This window comes from Gymnogyps californianus, chromosome 7 (assembly GCF_018139145.2).
Source record: "Gymnogyps californianus isolate 813 chromosome 7, ASM1813914v2, whole genome shotgun sequence".
NCBI lineage: Eukaryota > Metazoa > Chordata > Aves > Accipitriformes > Cathartidae > Gymnogyps > Gymnogyps californianus.
Genome location: NC_059477.1, coordinates 32,944,130 through 32,968,992, shown reverse-complemented (window position 1 = coordinate 32,968,992; position 24,863 = coordinate 32,944,130). Strand labels below are relative to the sequence as shown.

Here is a 24,863-nt window from a genome sequence, read left to right as displayed (position 1 = left end):
GCTGGAAGCATGGCTTGGGCCCCCCATTTACTCGCACAGCGGCTCTGCTAGCAAAATCCAATGCCAAAGCAAGACTGAGCAGAAAACTGGCCACAGCCTGGCTGTGCCGCCTCCTGTCTGGCTCATGCGCTGAGCAGCGAGATCACATCAACTCTGTCACATCCTCTGGTGCCCCGAAGTATTTGTCCGCCCTGTGCCATGCCTCTGAGATGGACACATCTGGTTTGAGAAGCAGTATTTCGAAAGCTGCTGCCAGGGACCCTTCGTCAGCCTGAATATTCTTGCTACTCCAGTAGCAGTGGAAATCATGGTACTAAACTGCCCATAACCCTCCTAGCTTAGCCAGAGCCTTCAGGTGGGCACACAAGTGAAGCTGAGCGATGCTTAGGAAGTGTTGGGGACTGAGTGACAGAGATGCTGCTTGCCTTCTGCGGAGGTGGGAGGTATAGTGCTCTGCAAAGCCCAGTTACACAGTGCTAGGCACCAGGAGGCAGAGGTGGGGAATATGCACTCTGCGGGTAAGAAAGGCTCATGACAACATACTGCCAAAACATGCTCTCGAATGTTAATGTTTGCTCGGTGATGTCAAGCACTGAATGGGGACAAACCAGGAGGGTGCAAAAGGGCACCCTGAAAAGAGGGGGATGCTTGGGAACCCGCATCCGGAGAGAGGAAAATAAGAGGGTAACAAGTTTGACACCTGGCTGGAGCATGCGGTCTCCACCAGCTAATCATGTTTGGGCTCTGCAATGGTAGGTGGTTGTTCTTCACGTGGACTTGGGGTGGAAGTCACCTCCCTCAGCTGCGGGCTGTATCTGCTTGAAGGGAGCCGCCTTGTTCTCCCCACGGTCACCATCACTGCTAGTACCTCCCAAGGGCAGTTTGTGTCCCTGTCCTGGCCACCTGGTCCCACCTAGGAAAGGAGAGGTGCCCGTTTGTCTTGAGTGACTATAGAGGGAAGCTGGAGGAGCTGCGAGTAGGTATTTTTTGCTGCTAAATGTAGATAATAATTTGATACCTAGGTGTTTCCCATCGCCATCTGTTTGTTACTCTGCCGAGTAAGGTCTCTCTGGCAGCTTTTCCTGCTGGGCTGCTCATCCTTCCTGCGCAGGGGCAGCCACAGTGCCCAGCGCTGGCCCGGGATGCTGCTGACGCCTCCTGACTCCTCTTGCCTTCAGGCCACGGAGAGTGTCACTGCGGGGAGTGCAAGTGCCACGCCGGTTACATCGGGGACAACTGCAACTGCTCCACCGAGACAGACGGCTGTGTTTCCAGCGACGGGCAGATGTGCAGTGGCAGGGGCACCTGCGTCTGTGGAAAGTGTCAGTGCACTGAGCCGGGGGCTTTTGGAGAGACGTGTGAGAAGTGTCCCACCTGCCCAGGCGTCTGTAGCACTAAAAGGTACTCACAAGGGGGTTCAGGAGGGACTTCTTGCTGGTGGGAAGAGCAGCTCTTTGGTTTCTGGGAGACTTTTCAGCTAAGGAATTACTCCTGCTTTGTTAAACAGGGGTGATAGCCCCAGGCAAGCCTGCCACTGCTCGGAGCCCACGCTAAGCAACCTGAGAGCATCCCAGGTAGAGAAGCAACAAGTATTGCTGCCCAAGTCCTCATGGAGATTCATGTCCCTGTTCATTTCCAGTGCTGTCCCGCTCTGCAGGAGAGGCTGGCCACCCCAGTTTTGCTGCACCCTGAGCTGCAAACATCTGGGCCCAGAGAGCTGCGAGCTGCAGAGGATGGGAGGATGGGGATAACTGCCTGCCTCACAGCAACGGAGGTGCCCTGGGCATCAGCCTCAGACTGACGCAGAGCAGCAATGCTGTCTGCCTTGATCTCAGGGAGGATGGATTTTGCAGTAGCTGACATGCAGCTCCTGACATCCAAAGGGAAAACAGACCCCAAACCTACCAGCTGTTTTGCACCTTCATTGAATCCCCCCCTAGAATAAATCCATCCTTGAGATGGAGATGCTTGGCCCTGAAGTTGCTCTTCCCTTGTGGTGCAGATGTGCAGCCTCCAGACCAACACCCAGGGAGTCCTTTTCCAAGGGGTGAATCTCTATGTTCATGCGGTTTCTGACGGGTGCTTAATCTTCCCTTCCATGTGTCCTTCTGCAGGGACTGCATTGAATGCAAGCTGTTTAACTCAGGAAGACTGGCTGATAACCAAACCTGCCAAAAGCACTGCAAGGACGAGATCATCACCACTGTGGATGTTCTCGGTAAGTAGGCAGCAGCAGGACTGCAGATGGTGGGAGCCAGTGACTACGGCGTTGAACTCCTCTTAACCAGACCAAGACATATCTGTAAAGAAAGCCTCAGGGAACACCTGGTATTTAGAAATGTATGTGTGTATGTAGTGTGTATATGTGTATATGTGGTATGTGTGATCCTCTCTCCAGGCTGTAATCTGTACTGAAGTAAAAAACCCTTTGATTTTAAATAACATCTTAAAAGCAAGACGTGTGAGGACCCCTACTGACAGTGCAAGGAGCAAAGAGAGCAGGATGAGATCAGATAAGACAGAAGATTAGATGAGCCATGAGAGAGTGTAAAAGGACAAAGTATCACCCAAAAAAGGCATTATCTAATCTTCTGAGAATTCATCTTGGAAGAAGTGAGCTTGTAAGAGAAAGCAAAGCTGTTTTGGAGATGATGAGTTCTGCTTTGGTGGAACTGACTGCTAAAAGTCCCCCCGGCAAGCTCCTGTCCTGCCCTTTGTGTCCTCTTCTAGAGGTCACCCCACACCTGTGTCCCTCAGATGACTTTCCCCCACTTCTTTTCAAGCTCCGTTCTGGGAGTCACTGATTGCTATTTGGGGGAGTAGAGGAGACCCAAACTGTGACAGCTTTAATCCTGACCCTGGCCTTAGCAATACGCCTTGGAGGGAGGGATGGAGATCAAGCAGAGATAAATTACTGTCCACATCTGACATTTCCTCCTCTTCCCATAGTTTATAGAGGTAGGAGTGCTCTACCTTGCTTGTCCTTTCTCTCCCTTCCTCCCGAGCTGCCTGCAGGCAATGTTTTTCCCATTGACTCCTCTCACATCCAGTGTCTAGCTTTTAAATTACGACCAGTGGGTTTTCCTACCTTTCCCTTTGGGAGACTTGCTCTCGTTCTCTCTATCCTCCCTACAGTTTAGCAGGGAGTGCACCTACACCAGCACACTGCAAGAGGTTACAAGGCACTTCCAAACCACACGAAGCTCCTTTCTGATGCCTGGCTGGCCTGCGTTTCTTAGGAGCCAGCAAATACTGGGAATTAAAGCTCAACTCTCCTGCCTGGGTGTTGCACTGTGCCAAAGCTAGCTTTTGTGCTGACTGCGCCCTGGGAGGTGAGGCTGGGCTGTGGTTTGCCAACCCCTCACATGGCTTTCAGAGAAAAACACAGCCAAATTTCTGTTTTAAGACATTTTGGGGAATTATACTTATTCTTCTGTTGAACTACTGCAGTCACATTGCGGGTGGTGCTGAGCTCTTGGGAGCTCCGGGCACTCTGCAGCTTGGAGATCTGGGCTGCTAGTGAAAGAGGTAAAGCAAAATATTCCTAGAGAAAGTGCTTGGGGATTACAGACTTCTTCACAGGCAGACTCAGCCAAATCCTGGTCTTCAAGTGCTTTTGTGTTACGTAGCACATGTTAAAAGTCCCTGCTGAGAGGCCGAACACTGATATTTGTCACAGAAGACATAGGTCTGCATTGTCCTGGCAGTGGAGGATGGGACCTTTTTAAATATCGAGTTGCAATGAACACACCTTGGAAGATCCCAAGTGCCTTTTGGCTCTGGGTATGAAGCAGCCAGTGCTTCAAAGCTTTGTAGAGCGGAGGCATCTATCGTTGGACTCACGAGCCAGAATGATGCCTTTTGGGAGGCTTATATGACTTGCATTGGACTCAGCAGGATCTCCTTCACTTCTGCAATATTACATTTCCATTCGTGATGGTTCCAGAAAGGAACTTTCAACACGAGAGGAGCATGACAGGTCCAGTGCTGACCTGAACCTGCCAACAGCACACATCAGTGGGCCTGAAACCTTGATGGGGCCATCACACCTCTCTCTATGGACGTGTGATCTCTGAAACTGAGTAAAGACCAACAGAGATCATTACTATCGAGACGTTAATCACTGTATCTTTTAGCAGAATAATGGTGCAAGGATGGGATTGAAAGCAGCTGGGCCTGGAGGAACAAAGATTTGCTGCTCAACTAAGATTTGCTGCTCAACTCCAAAGGGCATTAGTCAAGAAACATAGAATTTTTATCTATATTAATCTAATTAGTACTTTGCTTTGTAACAATCAGCACTTCTCCAGCCCTGCCTTTGATACCACTGTGTAGGTAGAGCAGGTTTTCCCGTCCTGAGGTAGGAACAGCTGAGGTTTGTCCACACCAGGAACCTCGTCAGGACTCACCAGAGGGGCAGTTGCATCTGAGCTCAGAGCTGTTGAAATGGAGAGTATTAATCTTTTGACTGAAAGCAGGTCAAAGGCATTGAAAGGAAAGGCAAACAGACACTAGAGAGAAGGGGCTGGAATAGCAGTGGTCATTAACGCGATCATTTTTCAGTGCGACAGACAGGCATGGATACGAGTGAGGAGGAGAGCTGTGGGAAGCATTTTCCAGGTGCCTAAGCCAAGGTCACGTCTTTGGCAGCCAATAGCACCGAGTGCCCATATCCCTTCCTCTCCTTGAAACTCTCAGCCCATGCAGGCCTACAGAGATGTGCTCCTGCAGAGCTACCTGGCCTGGCTGGAGATGTTGCCCCATCTCCCTCCAGGCACTGTCCCTGCAGCGGGGACACCCCATGAGCTATGGCCATGCAGGGCAGTAGCTCTGCTGAAATCACCCCTGAACCTAGAGCTGCAAACCTTAGATGATGGCTTTGCTGAAACTTTGTAATGGCTTTTGTGAAGCAGCCTTCCTCAGGAAGCATCTTATAGAGACCAGAGCAGCGGCAGGCTCTGCCTGGTGCTACAGTACGTTAAACAGGCAAACAAACAGCGCCGTATGCCATGGGAATCAGGTAGTTTCATTTCTTGCAACTCCCCCATCTCTGCATCCTCCCCTCCCACCAAATCCTCCCTTCCCCCTCCCTCCCTCCTTCCCTCCCCATTTTGCTCTTCTATATCACACTTTAAAAACAAACTTCTCAACAGTTTCCGGAGCTGGAGCCGTTCAGCACAGCTGGAGCACGAGCCAGCCATGGGCTGGTGCTGCTGCTGATGGCCCCCTCCGTGTCCTCGCAGGCTGAGTCCGTGCCCCTCGCTTTCTTTTCAGCTTCCACTGTTCAAGAAATTTAGCAGATTAAGAAGAAAACGGCATTACTGCCAAAGCAGACTTGTGTGAAGGAAGAGTGTGTGTATGTGTGAGGTTGTGTCTGTTTGCCATGCAATGTTTGCCGAGTGCCACATTTTCTTGAGCAGTAAGTCTGGACGCTGCTCAGTTACGATTTGCACAAATTGTGATCAAACTGTGCTGCTTCCCAGGTTTGCTCCCTGTTCCCCCGTTCCCAGGCACCCGTGGGAAGCCCTGCTCAGCTTGCAGGGGAGAATTGTGCTAATTCCTAATATTAAACCTGCCAACTAAGTCAACCAAGTGCCATAGTGCAGCTTTAGACATAGCCCGTTAGAAAGGGTGACTAGTTCAAAATCAGGAGAACCCACGCCATCACAAGTTGTTAGGGGGGAATTAGCTTAAAAAGAAGAGGGTGTTGGAAGCATTTATGTAAGAAATTAGGATACAACAGTTCTGCAGTCTTTATGATTTTTTTTTAATATAAAAAAACAAAATAAAACTCGGCGACTCTGCATCTTGTTCCAGAAACGGATGACCCGAACGCGATCCTCTGCGCCTACCCGGTGAACAACTGCGTGATGAAGTTCACCTACTCAGAGCTTGCTAGTGGGAAATCCAACCTCACCGTCCTCAAAGAGCCAGGTTGGCCCTCCCTTGGGTTTCCTTTTAATAGCACAGGCTGCCTCGGGATAGGTGACGGGCTGCTGGGGAGCCTGGTGGGTTGCAGAAAGGCTGTTTTCACTGGCTGCACGAAGGCATGTGTGAGCAGATGAACTGGGATGATTTAAAACAAAAAGTGTTTTACAGTGCTGAAACCCAGCTCCAAATGCTCCCAACTTAGTAAAAAAGAACTCTGAGAGTGAAACATGCACCTGAGCCACCAGCATTGCTAGCAAGCGGCTGAAGGGCTTTCTGCCAGCTTGGGATGCTGAAATTAAGCCCAGCCTATTTACGTAGCAAAAAGCATGCCATGTACTGATTTGGAGATACAGCCCCTGGGAGCAAAAAAATCAAAAAGGGACACCTGGTGCTGCTGCTGGCTAAGTCAAGATGTTAGGGAAGCCCCACACCACCTATGGATTTCTGCATTGCCAAAGAGCTAGCTCTGGTCCAGGCAGCGTAAGGGCTGTGTGTCCCTGCTCCCCTCCCCAGGCTGCCGCAGACAGCTGTGCTTTCCAGCATTATTTTAATCATGTGCAATGCAGTTTCTCAAAGAAAACCTCACGTGGTGTTGCAGGACAAGCTGGCGAGCACCCAGCAGTAGCTTCTCGCGATCTGCTCTGGTCCTCGGAGGCACAGGCCAGTATGGGAAAGACTGAGATACCACACGTTTTATTTTATTTGTGCTGCAGCTTGCACTTAATTGAAAGACCAGTTGATTAGCTGACAATTAATGTACTTATTTAAAGTGCCTAGTCATCACCTGTCGCCTTGTGGGCCAGAAGCTGAGCTGGCTTTTGCTAGAGGCACCTTAACCCTCTGTGTCCCACATGGGTCACCCAGCATTAAAACCAGGCATCACTGCTGGACTGTGGCACTGCAGCACTGCTCTTCCCCTGAAGTGCTACATGACATCCCGGCTCTGGTGACGTCCGTGAGAGCTGTGCCTTTGACCTGCCTCTAGCCAGGAATTTATTTAATAAAAAAAAAATCCCTTTGGTTTCAGAGAGGACTGTTGCTTTTTTAATTTAGTCACTGCTGCTAGCGCTGCCCTGAGGTCATTTGCTCAGTGGCTGCGGTCCAGGTCGTTACGTCCCTGTATCATGATCCGGGATACACTCGCACCAGAGCTAATTACCTTCTCCCCTTCGTTACCAGCGTGCAGCTCAGCCCCCAGCGCCGTGACGATTGTGCTGGCAGTGATCGGCAGCGTGGTGCTGATCGGCATCATCCTGCTGGGGCTCTGGAAGCTGCTTGTCACCATTCACGACAGACGGGAGTTTGACCGATTCCAGAGCGAACGCTCCCGGGCCAGATACGAAATGGTGAGCCGGGGTGGAGGTGCTGCTGGGCTACGGGGGAGGCCATCAGGATGCGCCTGCAGCAAACAGCTCTGCAGCGATGGAGAAGGGTGGCAGGCACAAGGGATGCAGGTGCCCGTGCCCTGCAGTGCCATGCAGCAGAGCTTCAGCGACCAGCACATTGCACTGCCCTTCCCCTTGGCAAGTTACAAATATTCTGCAAAATTATGCCCAGTCTTTGGTTTCATCATGTATTTTTGATCAGTGCTGGAGGGCTGAAGGAGGTGCGGGAGTAGGGGCCAAGCTCTGACTGTGGCAGCAGCCAGGTGGGTCAGATCTGCGAGGGAGCCCTTCTGGGAGGCTTTAGGTGGGGTTGCCCAGTATTTGAGGGCATCACCTGTGCCTGCAGGTCTGATGGACAAACTATGGACAAACAACACTGCTTTTGGATCTGAATGCACATTTCAGTCAAAGCCAAATGCAGCGCTATCTCCAAATTAATTGGCGCAGGAAGGGGGGGTTTATACACGTTTTTGCCATGATATGGATTTTGTTCCTCACCTTCGTTCTTTTTGTCCGCTCATTTCTCCAAAGGCATCCAATCCTCTCTACCGAAAGCCTATTTCCACGCATAATGTAGAGTTCACATTCAACAAGCTCAACAAGTCTTACAACGGTACAGTTGACTGATGGGGTCTCGGCACCTCGGACTGCTGTGGGCAATTGCTTGACTGTATGTGCTGCTTCCCCACTTGAAGATGGGATCCTCTTCAGGGGCGAGAATCCCTTATGACAGGACTGGTCGGTGACCAAAGCCTGTTATTTGCACAGTAAGGAGAAAAGTCTGGTTCATTCTGGAGGCACGGATGCGAAGGCAGGCTCCCCGCCTGTGCTGATGGACTCTGAGCCGTGTGCGACTCCATACCCCAGCTTTCTGGATGTATTAAACCTGCCAACTAAGTCAACCAAGTGCCATATTGCAGCTTTAGACATAGCCCGTTAGACAGGGTGACTAAGTCAAAAATCAGGGGAACCCACGCCATTGCAAGTTGTTAGGGGGGAATTAGCTTAAAAAGAAGAGGGTGTTGGAAGCATTTGTGTAAGAAATTAGGATACAAGAGTTCTGCAGTCTTTAGGAATTTTTTTTTATATAAAAAAACAAAATAAAACTATTGTGCATATATGATGCTGTGAGTAGAGTTCATTGTTTCCTTGCTGAGCCCCCCACCGACAGACCGAATGGGGACTTGCTCCTGCAAGCGCAAGTGGTGCTGCCTGATTGATTTATTAATAGAGCCTTATCGGTCAAAGCATGGCTATAAAAATAGGAGCTGGAGCCGCAGTGACTGCTGCAGAAGGTGTGTTGATTTAATACTCTGGTGTTGACCCAGGGCAGGGAGTGTCAGAAGTTGCTCCTGCTCCGTGCTGGTGGTGTTAAACAGATGGGAAACTGGTGGGAGCCCGAGGGAGATAGGAGTTTAGGCTGAGGAAACTGAATTAAACACCCATTCCTTGGGGTGTGCAAGTAGGCATCCAGCCTGGGTGCCTGCAAGGGGCAGCTGGGAGCACACAGCAGCTCATCCAGACCTCTGACTTTTACCAGAGGACTAGAGTTGTGGGGTCCGGCTGGAAAAGCAGGGGAGCCCTGAGCTTTTGGCTGGAAAGGGAGCTGGATAAAACCCAGTGTTGTTGCTTCACAACATACATTTTGCTTTGGTTTTGTTGGGTTTTTTCCCCCCAAACTGTTCCCCCGGCCCAATCTGTTTTCCCCTGGAGCTGGGGTTTGGGTTACCCCGGTTGACAGCTGCAGCTTTAAACCCACACAGACTGCAGCGGGGCTGCAGCCGCCGGCAGGAGAGAGAAGCCGGAGCAATTGCTACTGCCTGCTTTTTTTTTTTCCTTTTTTTTTTTTCTTTTTTTTCCTTGTCTCTTCGCCCTGAACAGATCATGCAATAGTTAGCTGAAGGAAGCTTGCCAGGGAAAAGCAAAAACAAATGGTGTTCATTGTTTTGACTTGCTCTTCTCATTGGAAAAGGGCCATGGGCCCATCCTTCCGGATTTGTTTTTTTTATTATTTGTTTTTGCCTCTATAAACAGCAGCTCTTATTTGCTCAGTATAAACAGCTGTCCTTCGAGAACTTTATGGTCCCCCCCTCCTCCTAGCAGCAGCATTGAAGAAATGCAGCAGACCACACTAAAAATAGCTCAAAATGGGGATTTTTAGGAGTGCAGCAAGTGGCACATTGGCAGCGTTGACGCTGATCAGGTGGGGTAAAAAACCCCAAATCATCCCAAATAAATGAAATCCGTGCCCTGTCTTCCCACTTGATTCTGCTAAATCTGCCCTAGTAGGGGAGGAGGGTTCATACATCCTGAAAACAAGTGCAAGGGCAGGCTCTGGTTAAATGCTGGTACTGCCTTCCTGTAACCCACCGGTGCTGCGTGGGCTGGGGGCTGCGCTGCCTCCTCCCCTCAGCTGCCTCCTCCCGGCAGTGCCAGGAGCCATAGGACAGGCCTGAGCGCTGCAGAGGGGCAGCTCTTCAGAGCTCCACATTTCCTACACAATATTGAAGCCCAGGCTAAAGTTTGCAGGCTGAGATGTTGAATACCTGGGACTAATGCTGCCGCCTGGGAAGGAGCATCCGTGGAGCAAATTTGGTTTTCGTGACCATCGCACTGCCTAGTGCCACGCTGGCAAGATAGATTTCATCACTATCACAGAAGACAAAATAGAAAGCAGTCAAAAAATAATCATCACAAGCAGACAGAGCAAGTTTTAACTTGGTTCATGTGACTGCCTCAAAGCTGTATTGCCCCAGGCACGGAAAAGGGAAGCAGGAAGGAAAGTGGAGGGAAAGGAAGGGCAGGAATGTTTTAAACCTGCTTTGCCACCCAAAGCAGCAAATACTGTGAATACAGCTCTGCTGCAGTTAATTTACAAGGGACCAAGCAGTTTAAAAACAAAACCAATCCCTTTGCTTTCTTCCTTTGCGCTCCGAAAGGAAAGGCACAGGTGGTGCCCCCCTGCCCCTCCTTTCCCTTGCAGATTACCTTTATGCTTTGGCATTTCCCAGCACACTGGGTTAGTGCTGAGAGACCGGACAATCAAGGCAACCATAGGGAGATGAAGTTTGACTCATTGCTAAGGGGTGATTTTGGTAGGGAGAGTGCAGAGGAGGAGAGAAAGGGCCTGGGGACAGGACTGCAAATGCCCTCCTTCACCTGCAAGGGAGGCTCAGTGTATAGCAAACTGGTCTGCAGAGTAGCCAGGGAGTAACGTGGGGAGCGAGTAGGTGAGGGAAGGGTGCCACAGGTCAGGCGCCCAAAAAAGTGTAGCAAAAAGAAGGAAATAGGGTGGGTTGCTGCCAGCAAAGAGCATCCTGCTGCCCGCAGCGCTGGGCCAGGCGGCACAGAGCACCACCACGGGTGCCTGTCCCATGGGGACAGCAGCTGCCATGCCTGGGTGCAGGAAGGCTTCAGCTGCTAGGTCAGGCTTTCTTCATGTCACTTCTACTATCAGAAGGTACCACAGAAACTTTATATAAATAAATAAAAGAAACAATAGCTGGTTTCTAATTTTTACAGGCTCTGCCCCCCAAATTTAGCTTCTCCACAAGGTTGCATCTAAAAAAAAAAAGGAAGTGATGCTAAGAGCAAGAAGGCTTTGCTTTACTGTGTAAGCAGATCTGCCTTTACCCTTGGAAGGTTAGTGCCAAATGCAGTCATGGGAACGGTGTATTTTAGTCAGCAGCAGTTTATTTGTGTCTGTAAATACAGGCAGCCTGACCACAGCTAGCATTCCTGAATGAAAACTACGGCAGAAGGCATCAACGGGTCACATGTGATGGAAAAATGTCAGCGCTTGTCTGGCCAAGCTGGAATCCGGATGCCATTGCAACATCAGCTCCTCCTGTTTCCCCAGCCACAGCTGGCGGCTGCTGCTGGGTGGCCACTGGGCCTGGGGCTCACCAGTGCGTTTTCCTTGTGCTGCTGGTGTTTCTGGGGGAGAGAGCATCACATCACGCCTTGGGAAAAGTCAAGGCCAATGGCAGCATTATTTGCTTTGTTAATTGTGGAAACGCACCGTTAGCCTTTGCTGTAACACAAGCCGGAGTGAGGCATGCCCGCTTTGCATCCTCCTTGCCCTGTACGGTGGAGTGAGAAGGTGCTCAACAGCTGAAGGCTAAGCCCAAGCTCTGGAAGATGAATGCCTCACACTCTTCAACCTGTTTAACCTTGCATTTCTCCAGCCACGTGGAAAGCGAAGGAGCTGGTGTATTGAGGAGAGGGTCACTAAGATTCCTGGAAAGAAATACCAAGGCGAGATAACTGACTACGTCTGCAGCCCAGCAGCTTCTCCTGACCCTTATATTCCAGCATCATCTCTGTATCTGAACACACTTTGAAGTGGAATTGACTGTTGTTCCTCTACCTCCTCTTCACTGCCAGCCTGCAAAAAGCCGGAACAATACAATACAATAGAGACACAGGGTTTGATTTCATCCTATCCTTTCTCCATGCCCACTAGTTAGTGCTGGTATCCACTGGACGCAGCCCAACAGAAACTCCTCCATTCAACTGTCACGACCCAGAAGGGTTACCCAGCCTGCAGGTGGGCAAAGGTTGCAACCGTGGGTTCACAGGACTCCGTCATACACAAGGACAGGGAAGATTAATTTCCTAAATTACTTTATTGCATTTTACTACAGGTCATCACTATCAAGGCAAGTACACTTATGATTAGTATATCTATACTACAAATTACAACCAGAAAGCAAATATGCATTTCAACAGCAGCACAATCAATATTAGTAGCAAGTCTATATTTCAATATTACAAGTTACTACAGAATTACCACTAGTAAAGCAGCAAATATACTTATCAGTAATTACTTATATGTGTGCCTATATATATATATACACATATATATATACACACACACACATATATATAATGTTACTGGTACCAAGTGCTCATCAAACCCATCCCAGAAGTGGGGCCAATCGGACAAAGTCTCACTTGGTTGATGGTCTGCATCACGGAGCCCGGAGTCAGCCCAGCGTCCCTGGCGAGGGTCCGCTCTGCCAAAGAAATCTCATGGGGAAAAGCGGTTCATGTGCAGGAAAGAGGCCCAGGAAATGTGGGGAACAGGAGTTCTTGCACGGGCACTTCTCAGAGAAAGCGGCTCCATTTTCGGTAAAAAGTAAGTCCTTTTTATATCACAGAGACATAAAGGGGCGTAGGACACCACACCCGGAGCAGCCAATAGATGCTGCAAGTTTCTATTTTTCACCCAGCACAGTCAATAAATGATGATGTTTTCTTTCTCTCAGACCAATTATTGTAGTTCCAGACTGTTTTTCTGTTCTGCCAGTTAGAACAGCCAATGGCAGTTAATGACTCTTCCTTTCTCAGGATGTCTTCCCCCTTTTCCAGACTTTTTTTTCACCATTCCAGACAATAAGTTGCTGTTACAGTTCCTTGGTTTTGCACTTTGCATCAATAGTATCTTGGGCTGTCTCTGATTTCTCGGCATCCAGCTGCACTTCAAAGATGCCAGCTGTGCTCCTCAAGGATGCTTCTGGTTCCCAGGCTGGCAGGCATTTTCTCTGTCGGTATTTGAGCAGACATCTTCTTCTGTTCAATATTTTCCCCTATATAACCAGGCCGCCTTTATGGCTGCTCCCATCACTCCACCCCTTGGCCTACAACCACTGATGGGTCATTAGGAGTGAGACTACACCCTGCTTGGTGTGTCTCTCTTGCCTCCTAATGTGTGAGGCAGAGGAGACTCATGGACATGTCGGGCCCAATGTTGTTGCAACTTCTGAGAGGGTTTGTTGGTTGAGGCACGAGTGTACAGTACCGGTTTGGATAAAAGTGATACAGACAGTGCTTTGATACAAGATACACTACAGAAAAGCACGAATCCTACAGCTAGGACAAGAGCTAATGATGTCACTGAGATGCACCGTGCCCATGCTCCAGCGTCTGGCAGCCAAGACAATGGCCATGGTCAGCCCTGGGCAGGGGCTGCTCTTGGGCTGTTTGGTGGACGTGTTGCTGAATAACATTCACTTCATATTCGAATTGTTTGACTTTGTTAGTGTAGAAGCAACGGGTACTATTCATTAACACAAAAATACCCCTTTGGGAGCCTAAAAATAATCCAAGGCCCAGCGACGGTGGGTGGCTGTGATGGGTGCACCCACTCTGACTGAATGAGCAGTGCTTTGGTTCAGGCATCACCAACAAGCAGCCCTGACTGAAATCAGCCCTGCCGTGCAAACTGTGAGAATGGTGCTAGGCCACATCTTCTCAGGGACTAAGGAGTCTAGCCCACATCTTATCAGGACTAACAGTACCAGCCCAAGCTAGGACTAGACAAAACTAGAACTGCTACAGCTGCACACCTGCATACACACCAAGGGGGGTTGACTACGAGTCAATCGCTTTATGCTACAGATATCTGTAGCCCCCCAAGCCCATTGAGCTCTCCTGCACAGCAGCAGGCTGCACAGAGGTGATCTCTCCTTGGGCAGGGAGGCCTCTCAAGGTTACTCCTCAAGGTTGAGAACCCCTTACCCAGCATCTGATGTCTATAACAAGGTAAGCGACATTTTACATTAGGCCTAAAGGTATATTGTATGCTAGCAATATTTATATATCCAGCTCTAGCTTAACTATTAGAAGTGTAGTAAGTAGTAGAGTGTTTTACCACTAAATCATCTAAATCATCATCTAGTCACCACCTAAATTATCATTTAAATCATTTTTTAAATCATTGTCAGATCATTGTTAAATCACTGTTTAATTAACATTCAATTATTGCTTAATCACCATTTGACTGCCATTTGGTTTTCATTCAATCATCAATTAACTACCATTTGATCATCATTTAATCATTAATAAACCCCTTTTAGTTAATCCCACAACGATGACTTCTCTTAATAATTCACCTGTGACCGTAGCCAATTGTGAGAGTGAGTTAATCTCCGTCTGTAGGTTATTTAAAGCATGCATAGTAGCATTTTGGGTAATTTCAAGTGTTGTGGAAATACTAACAACAGCTCGTTCTATCAGCGACACCCAAGTTTGGAAACAGCACACGTACAAACTTAGGCAACTTAGATGGTCTCGTTACTGCAGGCTTAGACACTCTGCCCTGATTACCTACAGGGTAATGGTTGTGTTGGATGTTAAACGTCAAATCTTGAGATCAAAATGTCGAAGGAGAAAGACGTGCTATGGTACAAGTGCCTGTCCGCTGTGGTGGTAGACTCTTAGAGGCATTAGTGCCACAAAGCCAGAACCATTCAGGTGTTAAAATGTCAGCCACCAGCTTCGCCCGGAGTCATTGCCATGTTTGCAGAATTAACACCATGGATTAGAAAAATAATTCAAATTTGTTAAGCACATTAATCGGAGTGTCCAAAAGGGGTTACGATCTATGCAGCCAGATATGTTGCTTGGGCCACATATGTCCCAATTAGCATTAGTACTAAGCCAAACATTACTCCGTAGACAACAGCATGTAGAATTAAGACCGGTGAGATTATAGTATCTTTGACAATTTGTGTTATTAACGTTCCATGTAAGATGCCAGAGTCCATTAAAAACACCTTTGTTTGTAATTGCTGATTCATTATTTCAGGTCCATGAGGTTTCCAGAGTAAATACAAGCTTGTGTTCTGTCACATTGACATTGAAACCATGCTTGAGTGTGATTGTAATACAAAGTGTAATTACAACTGCTTGTCTTCCCCACCCAAATTGAATTTGTGTCCTGGGGCTTTGTAATGCACTGTGGGGCCTTATCATATGAATGTGCTTTGAAAGGTTGTTGTTGATAATTTGGTGTATTGGGGAGTAAATATGCCAAATTAGATTGACACCAAGATGCTTCAGGGACAGGTTCTGCTAATCACCAAAATTTGGAATCTAGTGATTGAGGGTGGTATAAGCAATACCAACAATCCAATTCGTTGCCCGCTTGAAAAATTATATTCATAAATTGAACAATGCGATTGCTATTCCATCCTTGAGATAAGGGAACAAGCAATATTGTAATTACTAGATGTGATCCAATCACTGTGTATATAATATAACAATTGTAAGAAAGAAAAGTGCTCATGATGTTGTTTCATTTCATGCCAACTTGCCAAATCAGGACGATGAATAAGGTAGGACGAAAATCCAGGGAGAATAATCTGACTTTCCGGTTGCTGATGTTGCATTTAGGGTGACCTGAAAGAAAAACAAAACCGCTTCATTCCTTTTGGATATTACGTAATTTGGATATCATTGCTTAGAAATGAGATGCTTGTCACCATGGTGATCAAGCACCTTCCTTTAGTTTTCCATCTTTTAGTTTTTCAGTCATTATATATATTGCATCGGCACCGGGCTCAGCACCCCGTTTCCTTTGCATATTGTACTGTCAATTCCCCTCTGTATTGGGTTGGCTGAGATGGAGTTAATTTTCCCCATAGCAGCCCTCACAGTGCTATGCTCTGTATTGGTAGCTAGAAGGGTGTTGATAACACACCAGTGTTTTGGCTACTGCTGAGCAGTGCTCGCACAGCATCAAGGCTGTCTCTCCAACATTCCCCCCACTCACCCGTAGGCTGGGGGTGGGCAAGATCTTGGGAGGGACATAGCCAGGACAGCTGACCCAAACTGACCAAAGGGATATTCCATACCATATGACGTCTGCTCAGCAATAAAAGCTAAGAGAAAGGAGGAGGAAGGGGGGCATTCGTTTTTTACGACATTTGTCTTCTGGAGCAACCGCTACGTGTACTGAAGCCCTGCTTCCCGGGAAGTGGCCGGACATCGCCTGCTGATGGGAAGTAGAGAATAAAATCTTCTGTTTTCCTTTGCTTTTCCACGCGACCTTTGCTTTTTTTCTTTTATTAAACTGCCTTTATCTTGACCCATGAGGTTTTTTTCCATCTTATTTTCTCCCCCCCTGTCCTGCTGAGGAGGAGAGTGATAGAGTGGCTTGGTGGGTACCTGGCATCCAGCCAAGGTCAGCCCACCAGTCCTTTTTGGCACCCAATGTGGGGCATGAGACAACAGCAGTTTTGTATTAAGCATGCTATAGCTATAGTAGTTATTAAGTAGCAAGCTCCTGTGCGGGTCATGGAGTTTGTTGGCTGCACTGCTTATCTCTTTATTTTGCTGAGCTTGGGAACATGTTAATACAAATAACAGCTATGTGCTTTGCCCTGGCATTGATGGCCTTGCTGTGCTGGGGGAGCTATCTTGTGGAGAAGATGAGGGAATACATCTCCCTCTCCCTACCTGGGATTGATGTGGATGGTTTTATTATGCAGGCTCCCGAGGTCCTTGTTCACCCTTATGTGAGCTGTTTAATACTACTAATTAATACTGTTGGCATATTATGGGTTGTCCTGGTTTTGGCTAGGATAGAGTTAATTTTCTTCCTAGTAGCTGGTATAGTGCGGTGTTTTGGATTTAGTGTGAGAATAAAGTTGATAACACACTGATGCTTTTAGTTGTTGCTAAGTAGTGTTTATACTAAGTCAAAGATTTTTCAGCTTCTCATGCCCAGCCAGCAAGAAGGCTGGAGGGGCACAAGAAGCTGGGAGGGGACACAGCCAGGACAGCTGACCCAAACTGGCCAAAGGGATATTCCATACCATATGATGTCACACCCGGTATATAAACTGGGGGGAGTTGACTAGGAGGGGCGGATCGCTGCTCAGGAACTAACTGGGCATTGGTCGGCGAGTGGTGAGCAATTGCATTGTGCATCACTTGCTTTGTATATTCTAATTCTTTTAAGTATTATTATTGTCATATTATTATTATTCTTATTATCATTATTTTTCCTTCCTTACTGTCCTATTAAACTGTCTTTATCTCAACCCACGAGGTTTTTTTTTTTCGATTCTCTCCCCCATCCCACTGGGTGGGGGGAGTGAGCGAGCGGCTGTGTGGTGCTTAGTTGCTGGCTAGGGTTAAACCACGACAGGGCTTTGTGGAATCTGGTCTCATCCTGGTGTAAGAGAAGATAAATTTTGGGTGAGGCAATACTGAAATGTGCCCTGAGGCGGCTGGTCCCTGGGTGGCAGGGTGTGTGGAAGGATTTGGGCAGATTCCTAGGACGGTTATCACCTCCCATGACCTGGAACTTTACACCTGAACAGGCAAGCAACCCTGGCAAACTGACGCGCCACCTGATAGAAGGGTGCCTTGCCTACCCCAATGAAAACCAACAGCTTCAAGCACTGTACTGGGGCCTGGCCTGTGCCTGACCTCATCAGAACTTTGAGACATGCAGAAAGGTTACAGCTGCCAACCAGGTGAGCGGATTGCTGCCTTGCTGCTCCAATGCTGGGATAACGGGGCTGACAGTCAGCAATTGGAAGGTAAGGAAGCCCAACAGCTGGGATCCTTTGCTAGAAACCAGGGAATTGAGAGAGGAATTGGAAAAGAGGCAGCAATTTGCAGTCTCTGGAGACAGCTCCTCTCAAGTGTGAGGGCAAGATATCCATTCAAGGAAGATCTTGTGAACTCCCCAGGAAAGTGGACTACCGCAGATGAAGGCATCCAGTACCTGAGAGAATTAGCAGTGCTGGAAGTCATCTACAGTGATCTAGACGATTATGAGGTCTCCAAAGATCCAGAGGATGTCCTGTGCACACAGGCCATGTGGAGGAAGGTGATTCAAAGTGCCCCAGCGTCATATTCTAACAGCTTGGCAATGATGTATTGCCCAGATCTGGATACACCAACTGGGGAGAGACTGTCTTCTTGGCTCTAAAACTTTGAAGAAAATCTCTGTACCTCCTCATCCCTACGGGCCAGTGCCTTAGCTGTCAGGGGTGCCCCAAGAAATCAGTCCTCTCCTGCCCCGGTCAGAGGGAAAGGGAGCCCCAGGCGCATGCCATGTGATGCACTCTGGTTCTTCCTGTGTGACCACGGGGAGGACATGAGGAAGTGGGATGGTGAACCCACCTTTAAGCTGGAAGCCCGTGTACGTGAACTGAGAGGGAAGACAGCTGTTAAGAAGGTGTCACCCAAGAAGGCTGTCAGCGTAGTTGCTGTAGAGACACAAGAAGGCAATCAGCGATCAGACACAGAAGAACTGAAATCACCTCCTTTGATCCTGGTGAGGGGACTTCTGGTCTGGCACTGTAAGGGTCAGACAGTGAATACTCTGACCAGGAACAGGAATAGAGGGTCCCTGCCTTTGGCCAGGAGGAGGAAAGGGATGACTGGGTATACTGGACTGTGTGGATTCGATGGCCTGGCACATCAGACGCAGAGAAGTATAAGGCTTTGGTAGACACTGGTGCATAGTGTACGCTGGTGCCATCAGGGTATAGGGGCACAGAACCCATCTGGATCTCTGGAGTGACAGGGGGATGCCAAGAATTGTCTGTATTGGAAGCTGAGGTGAGCTTAACAGGGGACAAGTGGGAAAAGCACCCCATTGTGGCCAGCCCAGAGGCCCCTTGTATCCTTGGCATAGACTACCTCAGGAGAGGGTACTTAAGGACCCAAAGGGGTACTGATGGGCTTTTGGTGTAGCCACTGTGAACACAGAGAAGATCAAACAGCTATCTATCTACCCTGCCTGGCCTCTCGGAAGATCCCTTCGTTGTGGGATTGCTGCGAGTTGAAGAACAGCAGGTGCCAACTGCTACCAGGACAGCGCACCGGTGGCAATATTGCACAAACCGAGACTCCCTGGATTCCACCCATGAGCTGGTTCATCAACTGGAGAGCCAAGAAGTCATCAGGAAGACTCACTCACCTCTTAATAGTCCCATATGGCCAGTGCAAAAGTCTAACAGAGGGTGGAGGTTAACAGTAGACTATCGTGGCCTGAACAAAGTGATGCCACCGAGTGCTGCTGTATCAGACATGTTAGAGCTCCAATATGAACTGCAGTCAAAGGCAGCCAAGTGGTATGCTACAATTGACATTGTCAATGCATTTTTCTCAATTCCGTTGGCAGCAGAGTGCAGGCCACAGTTTTCTTTCACGTGGAGGGGTCTCCAATACACCTGGAATCAACTGCCCCAGGGGTGGAAGCACAGCCCTACCATTTGTCATGGACTAATCCAAACTGCACTGGAAAAGGGTGATGCCCCTGAATATCTACAGTACATCGATGACATCATCGTGTGGGGCAACAAGGCAGAAGTGTTTGAGAAGGGAAAAAGAGTAATTCAGATTCTTCTGAAAGCTGGTTTCGCCATAAAGAAAAGCAAGGTCAAGGGACCTGCACAGGAGATCCAGTTCTTGGGAATAAAACGGCAGGGCGGATGCCATCATGTGCCTATGGATGTGGTCAACAAGATAGCAACTATGTCTCCACCAGCTAACAGGAAGGAAACACAAGCTTTCCTAGGCTTTGCGGGGTTCTGGAGAATGCATATTCCACGTTAGAGTCAGCTTGTGAGCCCTCTCTATCGAGTAACCCAAAGAAGAACTATTTTGAGTGGGGCCTTGAGCAATAACAAGCCTTTGAGCATATCAAACAGGAAATAGCTCGTGCGGTAGCTCTTGGGCCTGTCTGGACAGGACCAGCTGTGCAAAATGTACTCTACACTGCAGCTGGGGAGCATGGTCTCACCTGGAGCCTCTGGCAGAAAACACCAGGAGAAACCCGAGGTCGACCATTAGGGTTTTGGAGCCAGGAGTATCGAGGATCAGAAGCCTACTACACCCCCACTGAAAAAGAGATACTAGCAGCATATGAAGGGGTTTGAGCTGCTTCAGAGGTTGTTGGTACAGAAGCATATCTCCTCTTGGCACTGCGATTGCCTGTGCTACACTGGATGTTCAAAGGAAACATCCCCTCTACACATCATGCAACCAGTGCTACATGGAGTAAGTGGGTAGCATTGATCACGCAACGAGCTTGACTGGGGAAATCCATCCATCCAGGAATCCTGGAAGAGATCACAGATTGGCCAGAAGGCAGAGATTTTGGAGCATTGCCTGAGGAGGTGGCTCGTGCCCAAGAGGCTAATGCGCTGTGGGGCTGGCTACAGCAGTGGAAGATGACCAATTGGCAGAGCAGGGGTAAACCCACCTGGGCTGCTGCATTGTGGCAGGACATTGCTGCCAGGGTGGAAAACATGGCTCTAAAGGTACGTCATGTAGATGCTGACATACCCAAAAGCCACGCCACTGAAGAACATCAAAACAATGAACAGGTAGACAAGGCTGTCAAAATTGAAGTAGCTCAGGTGGACCTGGACTGGGAGCATAAGTGTATTGCTCGATGGGCCCACGAAACATCGGGACATCTAAGGAGAGATGCAACATACAGATGGGCTTGTGATCGAGGGGTGGACCTGACCATGGAGGCCATCACACAGGTCACTCATGAATGTGAAACATGTGCTGCAATCAAGTGAGCCACACAAGTAAAATCTCCCTGGAATAGAAGGCAGTGGCTGGGTTTTCGATATGGCGAGGCCTGGCAAATTGACTATATTGGACCACTGCCACACACACACCAAGGCAAGTGCTACGTACTCACCATGGTGGAAGCAACTACTGGTTAGCTAGAAACATACCCTGTAAAACATGCCACTGCCCAAAACACCATCTTAGGCCTTGAAAGGCAAAACTTGTAGCAACGTGGTACCCCAGAAAGAACTGAATCAGACAATGGCACTCATTTCTGAAACAACCTCATAAACTCTCGGGCAAAGAAACATGGCATTCAGTGGGTGCATCACATCCCCTGTCACCCACAAGCCTCTGGAAAGATTGAGAGATATAATGGACTGTTAAAGACTATGTTGAGAGCGTTGGGCAATGGGGCATGGAAGCACTGAGATTCAAACTATATGTAAGGGAGAGGTTTGGTTGTGCAGCCCTTCTTACAGTTAGTGATGTGGTGCAGAGCTTCTGGGTGAGGATTAGGGGGACGGAAAACAAAGGAGATGTTGTAGTGGGTGTCTACTACCGATCGCCCAGCCAGGATGTAAGCACTGGTGAGTTACTCTATAGGCAATTAGGAGAAATCTCTGGATCGGTAGCCCTGGTCCTCATGGGAGATTTCAACTTCCCAGACATTAACTGGGAATATCATAGTGCTGTGATGAGCAAGTCTGGGAAATTCTTGAAGTTTGTGGATGATAACTTCTTGTCACAAGTACTCAGTAAGCCAGCTAGGAAAGATGCCCTCCTAGACTTGCTATTTGTGAATAGAGAAGGACTTGTGGGAGATGTGATGGCAGGTGGCTGTCTTGGCCACAGTGATCACAAAATGGTTGAGTTTAAAATTTTCGGTGTAATGCAAAAAAAGGACAGCAGAGTTGCTACCCTGGATTTCAAGAGAGCAAACTTTAAGCTATTCAGGGAGCTATTTAGCAGAGTCCTTGGGAATCTGCTTTTGAGGGCTTAGGAGTCCACGAGTGCTGGTCAGTTTTTAAGAGCCACCTTTTAGAAGCACAGGAGCAGGCAATCCCATTGTGTCTAAAGTAAAGCAAGCAGGGCAGAAGACCAGCTTGGCTGAACAGGCAGCTCCTTGTGGAGCTTGAGAGGAAAAAGAAATTGTACAATCTCTGGAAGCAAGGTCAGGCTTCACAGGAAGATTACAGAGCTGGGGTTCATATGTGCAGGGAGAAGACATGAAAGGCCAAAGCTCAATTAGAGTTGAAACTGGCCAGTGCTGTATCTGACAACAAGAGGGCTTTTTAAAGTACGTTAATAGCAAGAGGAGGTCTAAAGAAAACATCGGACCAACACTTGTTGAAGATGGTCACCTGACTAATAGGGATGAAGACAAAGTGGAGGCATTCAATGCTTTTTTTGTCTCAGTCTTTAGGTCTCGGGCTGCCCAGTCCTCTGAGTCGGAGAACTGCAAGTGTGGCAACAGCAACTTTCCATTTCCGGACACTGAAATTGTAAGGGACCAGCTGTATCAGCTGAATGTTCACAAGTCCATGGGGCCTGATGGGATTCATCCCAGAGTACTGAAGGAGCTAGTGGATGTTATGGCAGGACCCCTCTCGATCATCTACCAAAGGTCTTGGGAGTCTGGGGAGGTCCCTGCTGACTGGCAGCTAGCCAATATTACTCCAATTTACAAGAACGGCGTCAGGGAAGACCCAGGGAACTATAGACCTGTTAGTCTAACCTCAGTTCCTGGAAAAATTGTGTAGAAGATCATACTGAGTACTATTGAAAGGCTTTTAAAGAACAATGCAATCATCAGGCACATCAGGGTTTACGAAGGGAAAGTCCTGTTTAACTAATTTGATATCCTGCTATGATAAGGTCACCCACCTAGTGGATGAAGGGAAGGCAGTGGATGTAGTTTTTCTGGATTTTAGTAAGGCTTTTGATACTGTCCCTCACAGCATCCTTCTGGACAAGCTGTCCAACTGTGGGATGAGTGGGTTCACGGTGCGCTGGGTGAAGAACTGGCTGAAGGGCAGAGCTCAAAGGGTTGTAGTGAACGGGGCTACATCTGACTGGCGACCAGTCACCAGCGGTGTTCCTCAGGGCTCAATTCTAGGACCAGTTCTGTTCAATATTTTTATCAATGATCTCGATGTAGGAGTTGAATGCACCATTAGCAAGTTTGCTGATGATACTAAACTGGGAAGTGCTGTTAACTCTCTTGAGGGACAAGAGGCCTTGCAGAGGGATCTAGATAGATTGGAGCATTGGGCAATCATTAATGACATGAAATTCAACAAGTCCAAATGCTGGATTCTGCACCTGGGATGGAGTAACGCCAGGCACAAGTATAAAGTGGGAGAAGAGTGGCTGGAGAGCAGCCCTGCAGAAAGGCATCTGGGGCTGCTGGTCAACAGCAGGCTCAATACGAGTCAGCAGCATGCCCTGGCAGCCAAGAGGGCAAACCGCATCCTGGGGTGCATCAAACACAGCATAACCAGCCGGTGAAAAGAGGTGATTATCCCACTGTATTCAGCGTTGGCGCGGCCTCACCTTCAGTACTGTGTGCAGTTCTGGGCCCCACAATTTAAGAAGGATGTGAAGGTCCTTGAATGTGTCCAGAGGAGGGCAGCAAAGCTGGTGAAAGGGCTGGAAGGCACGTCCTGGGATCCAGTGATAGGACGCGTGGAATGGTTCAAAGCTGCGCCAGGGGAGGTTTAGACTGGACATTAGGAAGCATTTCTTTACCGAGAGGGTGGTCAAACACTGGAACAGGCTTCATAGAGAGGTGGTCAATGCCCCAAGCCTGTCAGTGTTTAAGAGGCATTTGGACAATGCCCTTAATAACATGCTTTAACTTTTGGTCAGCCCTGAAGGGGTCAGGCAGCTGGACTAGGTGATCATTGCAGGTCCCTCCCAACTGAACTATTCCATTCTATCCCTGGCAAACGGGAGCAGACTCTCTGATTCTCTTAAGAACAGAGAACGGGGTTCGTATTTCTAAAGGGGCGCCTCATGCGATGGGCTCTCTATCTAACAGGGCTGTATCAGTAGTTAGCAAGGATTTTTCTCAAGGCAAATACCGCGACCGGGAACCTTGCCACCCCTTTCATCTGAACAGTATAGGACTTAATTGGTCTTTATCGGGAACTGGTTGCTATAATCCCCATTGACACCTCTCTGTATGTCCTAGTGTGGTGGTGTGCTCCCCCGACCCCCAACCTGACCTATATTTCCTGTAACCCTGCTCAAGTGATAACCACCAGTGGCGGTTGTAATGGATGCGTCTGGTCGTGATGGCTGCATCCAGCTCAAAGTGGATTCAGGGGAGACAGACAGCACAATAGAAAAAAGGCTAATTTGAGCAATGCGCCCACCTAACCACAGTGCTGGTCAATGTCCGACTCAAGCCAAATTCGGAAGAAGCTAACATCTGTAGTCAGTATGCAAATATGACTAAGTCAATTATCTTACTCCATAAATAGTGGACAGCCCAGGGCCCCTTGAGCTCTCCTGCATGGCAGCGGGATGCATGCCAGGATCTCCCCTTGAGCAGGGACACCTCTCAAGGTAACTCCTCAAGGTTGAGAGATTCCTTGCTGCAACAGATTCTCAGTAAGTGATTAATAGCATGCTAAACTTTGAAATCCTAACTAAGTGATATAAAGGATTGATTGTGCACATATAATCCTTTAGATATAAACCGTTGACCAAGTCTGGGACTAAGTCTGGATCCAGCTGCACCTAGACTCCTCTCTGAGAAGGAGTTTAGAACGCAAGGGGGTCCCTTCTGAACCTCATGACTCAACGGGAGGGTCTCCCTGACAGTTTTGTCTGTCCCTGCCCTCTGTGCAGAAAATAACAAGTGAACCTTGCCGTCGAATCTTGTTAAACCCATCACATTTACTATCAAACTTTGTTAAATCACTGTTTTATATCAATAAACATATTGCTACTTCTCTCTTACGAGTGAAGTGCGTCACTCCATCCATGACACCTATATGCAGGCTCTTGGTATTATGGGGTCCATTGCCTGATATTCTGAAACCCTGTGTATTAATAAATGAAATGCTTCTTCATTAATAACTGCCCATGCCCAGGTAGCACAGCTCTTTAACAAACCACGTAAGGGTTGAGCAATTATACCAAACTCTGGAAAATGTGCTTGCCAGAATCCTACAGTTCCCAGAGCGATCACGCGTTATTTGG

At 48.3% G+C, this 24,863-nt stretch overlaps 1 protein-coding gene across 1 annotated transcript in view; it reads left to right on the top strand.

Annotated features, from left to right (window-relative positions):
* ITGB5 (integrin subunit beta 5) overlaps positions 1-8,434 on the top strand; it is a 64,090-nt gene extending 55,656 nt beyond the window's left edge. Inside the window, exons 11-15 of the mRNA XM_050899661.1 lie at positions 1,179-1,401; positions 2,115-2,218; positions 5,818-5,934; positions 7,111-7,277; positions 7,848-8,434. Of these exons, the coding sequence (XP_050755618.1) occupies positions 1,179-1,401; positions 2,115-2,218; positions 5,818-5,934; positions 7,111-7,277; positions 7,848-7,943 (707 nt within the window). The 3' untranslated portion in view covers positions 7,944-8,434. The remainder of the gene's footprint in view (positions 1-1,178; positions 1,402-2,114; positions 2,219-5,817; positions 5,935-7,110; positions 7,278-7,847) is intronic.
* The last annotated feature ends 16,429 nt before the right edge of the window (positions 8,435-24,863 follow it).